The sequence below is a fragment of the Sceloporus occidentalis genome, unplaced genomic scaffold, assembly GCF_023333645.1.
Source record: "Sceloporus occidentalis isolate IW3139 unplaced genomic scaffold, rSceOcc1.0.p SCAF_2, whole genome shotgun sequence".
Classification (NCBI taxonomy): Eukaryota; Metazoa; Chordata; class Lepidosauria; order Squamata; family Phrynosomatidae; genus Sceloporus; species Sceloporus occidentalis.
In genome coordinates this window covers 5,052,435-5,064,839 of record NW_028316982.1, presented here as the reverse complement: position 1 = coordinate 5,064,839, position 12,405 = coordinate 5,052,435, and the positions used below count along the sequence as shown (strand labels likewise).

General features: G+C 42.2%; 1 protein-coding gene across 10 annotated transcripts in view; it reads left to right on the top strand.

Annotated features, from left to right (window-relative positions):
• TNK2 (tyrosine kinase non receptor 2) overlaps nucleotides 1–12,405 on the top strand; it is a 211,953-nt gene that overhangs the window by 133,975 nt on the left and 65,573 nt on the right. For 8 of the 10 annotated variants that reach the window (XM_089508651.1, XM_089508648.1, XM_089508649.1 and 5 more), the window contains 2 exons: nucleotides 1,743–1,920; nucleotides 5,084–5,154. In XM_089508651.1, the coding sequence (XP_089364777.1) occupies nucleotides 1,758–1,920; nucleotides 5,084–5,154 (234 nt within the window). In that variant the 5' untranslated portion in view covers nucleotides 1,743–1,757. Of the gene's footprint in view, nucleotides 1–1,742; nucleotides 1,921–5,083; nucleotides 5,155–11,212; nucleotides 11,360–11,440; nucleotides 11,498–12,405 lie in introns of those variants that run through there. The other 2 variants (XM_089508653.1, XM_089508654.1) reach the window with 2 other exon arrangements.

Genomic DNA, 12,405 nt, shown 5'->3' with positions numbered 1-12,405 from the left:
CTTCATTGGCCGTGCAGGAATACATAGCATTGTAGAACTGGAAGTTATTACCAAGGGTCATATAGACCAACCCTCTTTGGCCGTGCAGGAATACAGATAATTCCAAAAAGTGGGAAGGGAAAGGATTAACTGGGATAACTGGGATAATTTGCAATGGAAAGAAGCTGAGGACAAAGGGGGGAAAATAGAAACTGGTACATTATTAAAAGCAGCTGAGAAATTGGGAAGTCAGAAGGTTTGAATAAAAATCACAGGAAAGTGCATGAACACAGAAATTACTATTTAATATAACAGTTTTTTATTATACAATAACAATAGTAGGACTGTCTTTGGCCAGCCTTTTTGGACTCTCTGCTGCTGGTTTTGCCTCATTTATTTATTTATTTATTTAGGCATTTATCCTGCCCTTCAGCCCTAATGGCTCTCAGGGCGGCTTACAATATTATTTTTAATCAGACAGTTCCCTGCCCTCAGGCTTACAATCTAAAAGACACAAAACAAAAGGAGAAGGGAATGATGGAGGGAAAGGGGATGAGGTCCAGTGGTTCTTCTCTCGCTCTAGGGTCTGGACCAAGGCAGATGGATTGGAGGGAGGGCTCTTCCTTCTTCCAGGCTAGTCCTGATGGAGCTGGACTTGCCTGGCGAACTCCCTCTCAGGCCGGCAGATGGCAGTTATGGAGGGCTCTTCTTTTTCCTCCTTCTTCCCTCCTCTTCCTCCTCCTCCTCCTCTTCTTCTTCCCCTCTTCCTCCTCCTCCTCCTCTTCTTCTTCCCCTCTTCCTCCTTCTTCCTCCTCCTCTTCTTTTCCTCCTTCCCTCCTCTTCTTCCTCCTCCTCCCCCTCTTGTTCTTCCCCTCTTCCTCCTCCTTCCTCCTCTTCTTCCTCCTCCTCCTCTTCTTCTTCCTCTTCTTCTTCCCCTCTTCTTCTTCTTCCCCCTTCCTCTTGTTCTTCCTCTTTCCCTCTTCCTCTTCCCCTCTTCTTTTTCTTCCCCTCCTCCTATTTTTATCTTTTTCTTACTTTTCTTCTTTCTCCTCCTTTTGTTCTTTCTCGTCTCATTCATTTTTCTCCTCTCCCTTCTTCCTCCTCTGTTGTTGTTGTGTACCTTCAGCTCCTTTCCAACTTACGAGGACCCATTGAAATGCCCAAATGTGCTTCGTGTGTGTTTTGGAATGGAGGGGGGTGGCTTGGCCAGAAAGGGAAGTACATTTCTGCCATCTGTCTAGGAGTAATGGCAAAATGTCCTCCATTTTGATCATGCCTAAGAAACATGCATTTATATTAACATTTTTTAAAAAACCCATCAAATGTCTTGCGTGTCCTCCATGTAAAAAAAAAAAAGTCCTACATTTTTTAAAAATTGTCCTACATTTGTCCTGGTTTGGAGGTCCTGACTTATGGCAACCCTACTTTTGCAGCCTTCAGTCCCCCCTCCTCTTTGCAGTCATTGTTTTAGCAAAAGGTTGTGTTGTGTGTGTGTGATTTGGCAGAGTATTCCTAGCTTCCTATTCCATCCTCTTAGATCTTAGTGTGGGCATGGAAACTGGCATTGCTGGCACAGCAATTTATATAAATCCAATTGCCATTCTGATCAGGAACAGTGGCAGTGGTGGTGCGCTTATGCGCTCAAGGATCAGAAAGCTTGGAGGAAGTTGGTAACTTCCTTTGCATCAACCCGATTTCCAAAACACCTCCCCAAAAATGCCCCGCAAACTGCCTGACCGTCCTTTGTCTCTGATTCTTTGCAGAAGCTGAGCTGTGGCATGCAGGCGGATGAAGGCACCGACTGGCTTCTGGAGCTGTTAACGGAGGTCCAGCTGCAGCAGTATTTTCTGAGGATCCGTGATGACCTCAACGTCACCCGCCTCTCGCACTTTGAATATGTCAAGAATGAGGATTTGGAGAAGATTGGCATGGGGAGGCCTGGTGAGTGAGTTTCCCCTTTGCGACATCCTCCTGCTAGGAACAGTGCTGGGCCAGAGACAGAAAGGGAGCCAAAGTGATGGATGACACTGGTATTGTTATCACCACCATCATCATCACACCCTTATCCCAGTCCAGGACCTAAGGAGGCTTACAGAAGTTAGAACAGATGCAGCTAAAAGTATGCACCGCACAAAAGTTAAAATATGGAGGACCTTTGGTATCTGCTGGTGTTTGATTCCAGGAAACCCTTGTTGATACCAAAATCTGTGGATGCCCAAGTGCCATTAAATACAACAGCGTAGTAAAATGGTGTCCCTTATATAAAATGGCAAAAATTAAGGTTTCGGAATTTATTTTCCTTTGAATATTTTCAATCTGTGGATGCAGAATCTGTGGATACGGAAGACTGACTGTATAATTAAAGTATTAATAAAACGAAAAGCAATTAAAAGTATACCCATTAAAATGAGAAAAACAACAAAACAGTGGGCCCCTGGTATCCACTGCAGGTTGCTTTTGGATACAAAAATCTGTGCATGCTCAAATCTCACTAAATACAGTGGCATAATAAAATGTTCTCCGTTATATAACATGGCAAAAATCAAGGTTTTCTTTTTGAGATTTAAATAATAAGAATAAGAATAATAAAACTTTTATTTCTACCCCACCTTTTGTGAAAACAATCAAAGTGGTTTACAATGTTAAAAGAATACAACATATATACAAAATATCCCCCCTCCACTTAAAAAAGAATTAAACAGTTTAAGGTTAAAATTACATGAACAATTAAAACAATAATGGTGGGCAGAGTCATCAGATATATGTGGGGGGGGGGGTCGCTACATGGCCGAGTAATTTATTCTGGGAAGGCCTGCCGGAAGAGATCCGTCTTAACAGCTTTCTTGAAGCTATCTAGATTGGTGATTTGGCAGATCTCATCCGGCAAGCCATTCCAAACACTGGGAGCGGTTGCAGAAATAGCCCTCTGGGAGGTAGCTTTTGATCATTTTCAAGGTGTGGATGGTTGAATCCATGGTTAAAGAATCTGTGGATAAAGAATCTGACTGTACAATACAGTAATATAAACAATACGGCACTACAAGCAAGACATTGGGCCCTTATATCCTCTGGGGTTTGGTTCCAGAACAGCCCGTGAATATCAAAATATGTGGATGTTCAAGTCTCTTTAAATAGAGCACATAATACAATGGTGCCCCTTATATAAAATGGCAAAATCAAGGGTTGCTTTTCACAATTTATATATTTTGTAAGTACTTTCAAGCCATGGGTGCATGGGCCTGTGGATAAAAAAATCCATGGATATGTAAGGCTGACTGTAAAACAACATAATAACAATATAGACAATACAGCAGCTTAGACAATGTGGAGAATACAGCACTTTATTCAAAGCTCTTCCTCCCTGATCAAATAATAATAATAATAATAATAATAATAATAATAAATGATTTATTTATAGCCCGCCCAATCACAAGGAATTAGCCTTTGGCGGCCTGCTGGAGCAAAAAAGTACCTACTATAGAAGGACAGCAGGGATGGTGCCAGGCTAACCTCTCTGGGAAGGGATTTGCAGAGCCTGGGAGCAGCCACCAAGAAGGACCTGTCTCCCATGTTCCCATCAGATGTACCAATGAGAATAATGGGATAGTTAGAAGGGCTGACACAGAAGATATCAAAACATCGGCAGGCGCATAGGGGAAGATAGGAGCTTTCAGTCATCTGATCCACGGAGGAGGAAATTTTGGATGTCACCCCCTTTTTTCCCCTGCAGGAACATATAGAATTACAAGGTTTCCATTTTGATGGAATTGGTAACTTTGTTCAGAGAGTTTAACAATCTGCCGTTAAGATCTAGGATTGCCTACATTTTCTGGCTTAGTAGTAGCACCATAGGATTTCCTGCCAATATTTCACCGCCGAAGTATGGCATTCCCATCATAAAGGCATAAATACTCATCCCATGTTACATCTATAAATCTTACCAGGTTTGAAATACCATTAATCTTCCATTGGAACTTTGTGGTTTGCAAAAAAGAAATGACGAGTAATGCAGTGGCTGAAAACATGAATTATTATTATTATTATTATTATTATTATTATTATTATTATTTTCCCATCTCTCTCCAAGGCTTAAGATGGGGTACAACATAGATTAAAACACATAAAATCATTTAAACACTATTCAAACATATATTTTATGTGTCCTTTGTTTATATGTTTTAACTAAAGTGTGTTTAAATTGTTTTATTTGTTTTTATCTATGTAACCTGCCTGGAGCCTTAGGGAGCGGTGGCTAAGAAATAATTATGATATTGATTATTTTGATTTGATTGTTGGAGTATGACTCTGGAGTCTCTGGTCCAAATTCTGCTCAGATACAAAAATCTACTGGGTGACCTTAGGCAAGTCACACTTTCTAGCCTTAGAGGATGGCAGTGGCAAACCCCCTTAGAAGAAACTTGCCAAGAAGACACCACAATAGGTTCACCTTGTTTATTTATTTGTTTATTTATTTATTTAGGTATTTATATCCCGCCCTTCAGCCCAAATGACTCTCAGGGCGGCTTAAAATTAATATTTTTAATCAGACAGTTCCCTGCCCTCAGGCTTACAATCTAAAACCTTAGGGTCATCATAAGTTGGAAATGACTGGAAGGCATACAACAATAAGAAGAGATATCTTAAGGCAACCTCCTCTATAACTCCCATCATCCCCAGCCAGCAAGGCCACTGGGTCCCACCATGCTTTAGAACTGGATGGATGGGAGTAAGTTGGAGATGTTGCAACAACATGATTCTGTGACATTCTGTGAATTATCCCCCATAAGGAGGCATTGGGTTGTGAGCCAGTGGCAGCATCCGCTCTGCAAAAACAATCCAATTTAACAGCACTTTAACTGCCATGGCTAAGTATTATGGAATTCAGGGAATTGGAGTTCTCTGGGACATTTTACTTTCTCTGGCAGAGAGCTCTGCTGCCACAACAAACTACAATTCCCAGTACTCCATAGCTTCGAGCCATAGCAGTGATAGTGGTGTATAACTGGATTATTTCTGCAGTGTAGATGCAGCCAGTTTGTATAATGAGGATGGGAGGGTATATTTATGGAGTGAGCTGAGACACCACTGCGTTTTGCTTTAACAGGTCAGAGGCGACTCTGGGAAGCAGTCAAAAGGAGGAAGGCAGTGTGCAAGAGGAAATCCTGGATGAGCAAAGTAAGAGATGCCTTCATGAGGACTAGAAACATGCCAAAATTGTTTAAAAGAGGAATTCTCCTGCATTTGTTTCCTTGGATTCAATAAGACAAAGAGGCATTACATTAATGGTTTCCCACTCCATTCCTTTTTAGTTTCAGAAAAATAACTGATAAATATGAAATACAGCATTGATCGATTGCTACAAATCAGAATAGTGGTGATGGATAAAAATGAGAAGGCCAAACCCAGTCGGTGGTTTGTCATTCAAACTGTTGCCTTCTTTTCTTTGCTCCCCCTAGGAACCACTTTTACAGAGTAGAAATAATGCAATTTGACACACTTTAGCTGCCATGGCTCCATCCTTCAGAAACCTGGGATTTGTACTTTGGTGAGGCACCCACACTCTTCGGCAGAGAAGGCTAAAGACGTTGTAAAACTACAAATCCCAAGATTCCATAGGATGGGGTTACAACACTTAAAGTAAGAGCCTTTGGGCCTGAAGAGCAGGGTGCAAATACTCTAAAATAAATAAATTAAATAAATAAGTGGTGTAAAAATGTGTTATTTCTACAGTATAGATGCACCCTTCGGTGAAGATGTCAAGTTGTGAAAGCTCAGGTGTTTTGAACCTTGGTCTCCAGAGTCCTAGTCCAGAGTAAAGTCACCATTGTTCTAGTCAAACTACTATGTCATGCTGGATCTCAGACAGGGGTGCATCTACACTGTAGAAATAAGGCAGTTTTATACCACTTGAACTGCCATGGCTCCATCCTACAGAATCGTGGGGTTTGTAGATTTATGAGACACCATCACTCTCTGGCAGAGAAGGCTAAAGATCTTGGAAAATCACAAATCCCAAGATTCCGTAGGATGGTGCAACAGCACCTAAAGTGGTGTCAAACTGTATTATTTCGGCAGTGTAGATGTACTCAGACAATGTAGAAAGAAACCTACCAAAGAGACACCATGGAGTAGTTGTGGAGGCGAGGATGCACAGCCTAACTTCTGGGGCTGATGGGATATAAGGAATGAAAGCTTCAGTCAATAAGAGATCAAGCAAATCAGCATGAGAGGTGACCAGCTATCTTGCCAGAACAATGGTGACTTTGCTCTGGGCTTGACCCTGAATTTTAAAGAATCTCTCCAAGGGGCTGAACCTGATATAGGGTTCCAATTCTAGGATTCCTCCACATTGTGGTGAGCAAAACATAATAATCCTTCTTATACGATTAGATTTCAAAGATACAGCCGTGTTAGTCTGTAGGATCAATATGCAGAGAGATCTTGTAGCACCTTTGATATTAGGGGGCTGTACAGACTGGCACTTTGTGCCAGCCTGTACGTGCGGTGAGGGCTGAGCATGCTCTGAGCCCTCACCATGCTGTTCGGGCGCCATCTAGGCGCACGTCTGTTTATACAGTGTGCGCCATGATGACGTATGTTGTGCACAGAACCTAAATGGCACAGCGCGGAGGGGGCGTCATCGTGGCACACCAGTGCGCCTATGGCACCCCTTCCAGTGAACGGAAAGCTTCTTTCCAGGGCTTCTTTTTGCTCCATGCACAGGCCATGGCATGTGGTTTCCATGGCTGTAATCCGGGGCAAAAAAGGGTGGTGTCCAGCCATCTGTCTGTACAGCCCCTAGCTTTCCTAGGAGTTTATCACACGAAGGCGATCGGGAGTTTATCCCTTGAATATCCTGGGAAAATCACATAATTGAGGATATCATATTGAGGAGGGAGCAAGCTTGTTTTCGGCTGCTCCAGAGAAAAGGACCCGGAACAATGGATACAAGCTACAGGAAAAGAGATTCCACCTCAACATTAGCAAGAACTTTCTGACAGTAAGGGCTGTTCGACAGTGGAACACACTCCCTCGGAGTGTAGTGGATTCTCCTTCCTTGGATGTCTTTAAGCAGAGGCTGGATGGCCATCTGTCGGGGATGCTTTGATTGGATTTCCTGCATGGCAGGGGTTTGGACTGGGATGGCCCGTGCGGTCTCTTCCAACTCTATGATTCTATGATTCTATGAATTACACATAATGATTTCACATGACGTCTCACAAAACCTGCCGTTAAAATGGTCACATTATGCACATCTTTTTACTTTTGGGATTTCAATGACAGTGCATTTCCAATATCACTTTATTTGCGCAATTACGTGTGATAATCATTTACACAATTACTTGCTATTTCCGCTTCATTTGTGGGGTGCTTTACATGCACTTTAATATCGCTTTAATGTCGAAAACAGCCCCAGTGTGATAAACTCCCTAGACTTCAGTCTACTTCCTCAGATGTAGATGTGATCAAATGTAAGGCCCATCGAGGGTCCAAAATTTATCAACTGATAAATTACAGAAAAAAAGATCCCATCTCAATGGAGTTTATCACACGGAGGATGAATTGGTAAAATCCCATGCAGAAACGGGATTTTAAAACCCGGGCATTGTTTGTCAGATGCATTGCCATGAAAGAGAAATAGTGTGAAAATAATCTGAACGGAAAGCTCCTTTGTACTTTTGGAATTCAGCGAAAGTAAAAGGAGCTGGTTTTGACGACTTTGCGTTCAGGTTATTTTCTTGTTATTTCTCTTTCACGCAAACGTCGTCTGAAAAACATCACACAAATATGGTGTGTGTGTGTTTCTGTTCGGGTTAACCCTGAACATTGTCTGAAAAACAACCTGCAAATGCAGGTTGTTTTCAGTTTAAATTTAGTTTCTGCCCGGGATTCGTCCTGTGTGATAAAATCCAATATTAGGAAGAACTTCCTGCTGGCAAGAGCTGTTTGACAGTGGAAGACATTGCCCTGGAGTGTGGTGGAGTCTGCTTTTTTGGAGGCTTTTAAACAGAGGCTGGATGGCCATCTCTTAGGGGTGCAATAATTGTGAGTTCCTGCATGGCAGAAGGAGGTTAGACTGGATGGCCCTTGGGTCTCTTCCAACTCTATGGTTCTATGATTCTGTGCTTCTTAAGCCATCCACCCACAGCTGCTTTTGCTGACCTCTCTGCACATGGCTGCATGAATCTCCTGCCAAATGCAGCTTCCAGCAGGCAGACAATCTAACAAGGGACCTTGCAAACCTCCAAGGTTTAATCAGTGGCCTGGAATAAATGTGTCGAACGCGATGGATGAGACGTTTTGGCTAATTGATTGTGCTCTCAGCATTAGCTGCCCTCCACTTCCCAGTAAAAAGCAATTAAAGGCTTTCCTGTTCTGTTGCTGAAACCTTATTAGCAAGAGGGAAGGGAGTGGATTGTTTATTTATTTGTTTGTTTTGCTAACCTGCAGCGTGGCATAGTGGTTTGAGCATTGGACTAGAACTCTCGAGATCAGGGTTTGACTCCTAGCTGGGCCATGAAACCCGCTGGATGACCTTTAGCAAGTCACACTCTCTCAGCCTCAGGGGAAAGCAATGGCAAAAAAAAACCCCATGAATGGCTTGCCTTAGGGTCACCACAACTTGCAGGCACACGACAACAAAAACAACAATCCTGCTGGCTTCCCCTTCTGGTAATCCCTTTCTAGGAGCAATTCCTGGACAGTCTTTTTGGAGTACACAAAAGTTGTCAAACTTTGGGGATTCTGGAACATGTCGGCCAAAAACGTGATGCTGCCAAGCCTGGGACAAACAGATTCTAGCTTGCAATCCTTGTTAAGTCTTTTCTGAACAATAGCAGATTCTGCCTCTCTATTATTATTATTATTAGAGTATTTATACCCCTTTCCTCAGCCACAAAGGCTGTCAGAATAATTTACAGATTGCTAATTTGACAATTTCCTGTTCTCAGACTTGCAGTCTAAAAACACGAAAGGAGAAGGGAATGACAGTGTGGAAGGGGATTTAGTCCAGCAGATACTCCTAATTCTTCTCTCCCTCCAAGAGCGGGACTGGGCCGGGAGGACTCATTGCCACTTGTTTTCTCCTTACTTGCTCCAATCTGTTACAAGCTTTTCCTCCCCAACAAACTTGTGACAGAAACTTATTCCTCCCAGGAGACTTGATTATTCCCTGTCAATCTAGTGAAGAGTTGCTAATTCATTGTTACATATGTATTTTGTTCTGGCTGGGGGATTCTGGGAGGTTTTGTCAAAAAAAAGTAACTTTCCCAAACTTTGATTCAGAAATGTATTGCCTTTGCACTTGGACTTAAAATTCATATTTAATCCTTCTGGCTCATAATTTTGAAATACCTGTTTTCTTCCATGGGTCTAACACCATTTTAAAGTAGGACTCAGCAGAAAGTAGATCAGGATCTACTACAGGTTGAGTATCCCTTCTAAAATTGAAATACTCCAAAATCCAAAAGTGTCCACATGAGTGGCTGAGACAGTGACACCTTTGCTTTCTGATGGTTCAGCACACACAAACTTAGTTCCGTGCACACAATGATTAAAAATATTATGTATAAAGTTACTTTCAGGCTGTGTGTATAAAGTATATACGGAGCATAAATGAATTTCATGTTCAGACTTGGTTCCTATCTCCAAGATATCTCATTATGTATATGCCAACATTCCAAAATCCAGCAAAATCTGAAATCCAAAACACTTCTGGTCCCAAGCATTTTGGATAAAGGAGACGATAATTGGATTTTAAGCACATTTTTAATACCTGTTTGCACAGGACCTTGGACTCAGGAGGATTGTGCTTAAAATCCAATCCCACTTTCCCCCCACAAATGGATTGATGCTTGCCTCCTCTCCTCTCACCAACTCATAAGCATACCTCCTCCTCCTCCTCCTCCTCCTCCTCCTCCTCATCTATCTATAGAATGCCATTGATGTACATGACACTTTACAACAGAATGAAACATTTATAAATGCTTCAATATAAATACTAAAATACAGTACTAGAATGCAGTACTAAAATACCATCGTAAATCATACAATGCAAAAAAAAAAAAAAAAGCTAGACACATAAACCCGAAATACAGACTAAAACAGAATCAATTTTAGTAAAAATATAGAGCGTTAATACACACGCACATACATACACAGAGAAAAACAGCTTGCATATTGAATCAACAGGTAAACACCGTTGATGATAAATAGATGCAATTGGTTGTGATCTCTTTGAAGTCATCTGAATTCAATCCCCAGCAATTATTAGGATAGTATTAAATTAGCGTTCTTCGCTGGCATGGGGCCGAATTCTTCATCTGCAGCAGATTGTGTTGTAGGAGGAATCCTGTTTCTTGGTGGATATAGTGCCCGGTGTGGAGAGGATTTCCCCCCCATGGTTTCATGGCAACAAGAATTAATGGGAATTGATTGGGGATGAACAGGTCAAACTAAGGAACGCAATCTCCCATGGAAAGCAATTTGGAGTATTTTCGACTAGCGGGTGTAGTTGTTAGAGCATTGGACTACAGTTCTGGAGACCAGGGTTCGGTTCCCAGCTCGGCTATGAAACCCACTGGGTGAGCTTGGGCAAGTCACACTCTCACAGCCTCGGGGCAAGGCCATGGTAATTCTCCTCTGAACAAGTCTTGGCAAGAAAATCCCATGATAGGATAACCGTAGGTTGGAAGCAGCATGAAGGCACACAACAACGAACCTTGAGGAGTATAAAAAATTAAGTCCTTCTCATCCGGCCTTTCTCCCCCATGTGTAGCTCCCATCATCCTTGGATAGTAGCCCAACACATATGGAGGGCAGCAGGTTAAAGGAAGCAGAGCTGGAGAGACGATTCTAGGGCCCATCCTGTTGTTTCTCACGCTACCACCACTACTCTCTCTTGTAGTAGTTACATGGGGACAAGAGCAGCTCTGAGCATGTGGCTTGTTTTACTTCTGTAAAGAACAGCATGAGTTTGTTTGGGACACCTCAACCCTTGGGGTTCTCATTTTTATGGCCCCTGATGTGGTCTAATTTTCTGCCAACTTTGTGTCCTATCCATCCCCCCCACTGGAGGACATTTTCCTTGCAACCTACACTGAATCCATTTCTTTTGAATGGTCATTCTCATTCTCATTGAATGAATGAATGAATGAATGAATGAGAGTGCTTAAATAGAGGTTAACCGACCATAGGCTACATCTTCTGGCCTGTGGCCTTCTTTCTGGTTCAGATGCCGTTGCTTGTTCAGATCCCCTCCATGAACCCAATGGTGGTTTTAGGATGAATTGTTGGAAGGTTTAGCAACACTCCATGACATCAGAGAGAAGGACAGGTGACCAGATGTCCGAACCGCAAAGGAGGACAAGGCACTGCAAATGTAAGACATTCAAGAAAAATGTAGAACATTACAACATAAAAGCTTAAAACACTCATATAAATGTATGTTCTTTCTTCATAGGAGTTTATCACACGAAGGAGATCGGGAGTTTATCCGTGAATATCCTGGAAAAATTGTGTAATTATGCAAAACAATTTCACACGACATCACACAAAACCCACCATTAAAGTGACCACAAAGAAGCATTAACACATGTCTTTTTACTTTCAGAATTTCAACAACAATGCATTTCCAATATCACTATTTGCGCAATTGCATGTGATAATCATTCACACAACTACACACCATTTTTGCTTTATTTGCAGGATGCTTTAAATGTGCTTTAATCTCTCTTTAATGCCAAAATTAGCCCTAGTGTGATAAACTCCATAGTCATGCTCAAAATGGAGGACATTCTGGAATACCTCCTGGACAGAAGGCTGAAATGTAGGGCATGTCCTGGAAAAGGAGGACACCCGGTTACCCTGGAGAAGGAGAGGTGGAGGGTGTGTATGAAGGCAGGTGCACTCAGCATGATGAATTCAAGCTTAGATCCCACACAGGGAATGCATAGTGTAATCTGAGTTGCACGTGGATTGTGATACACAGGCTTTGCGCTCCATGGCAGTGTTGTGCAACTGAATGCAATTCAATGTGCAACTGCATGCAGATGCATTTCTTCATCCACAGTGGTGGTGGATGGTCAATTCCACTTCCATAACTACAAAAGCCAATATGATGCAATGATTTGAGCCTTGGGTTAGGATTCTGATATCTACACTGCAGAAATAAAGTAGTTTGACACCACCTTAACTGCTATGTCTCCATACTGTGGAATTCTGTAATTTTGTGAGATATTTAACCTTCTCTGTCAGAAAGCTCTGGTGCCACAAGAAACTATAAACCTCAGGATTCCATAGCATGGAACCATGGCAGTTTTGGCATTGTGAGACTGAATTAATTCTGCAGTGCAGCAGCAGCCTGGGAAGCCAGAGTTCAAATCCTTGATCAGCCATGGAAACCCACTGTGTGTCCTTGGAGAGCTG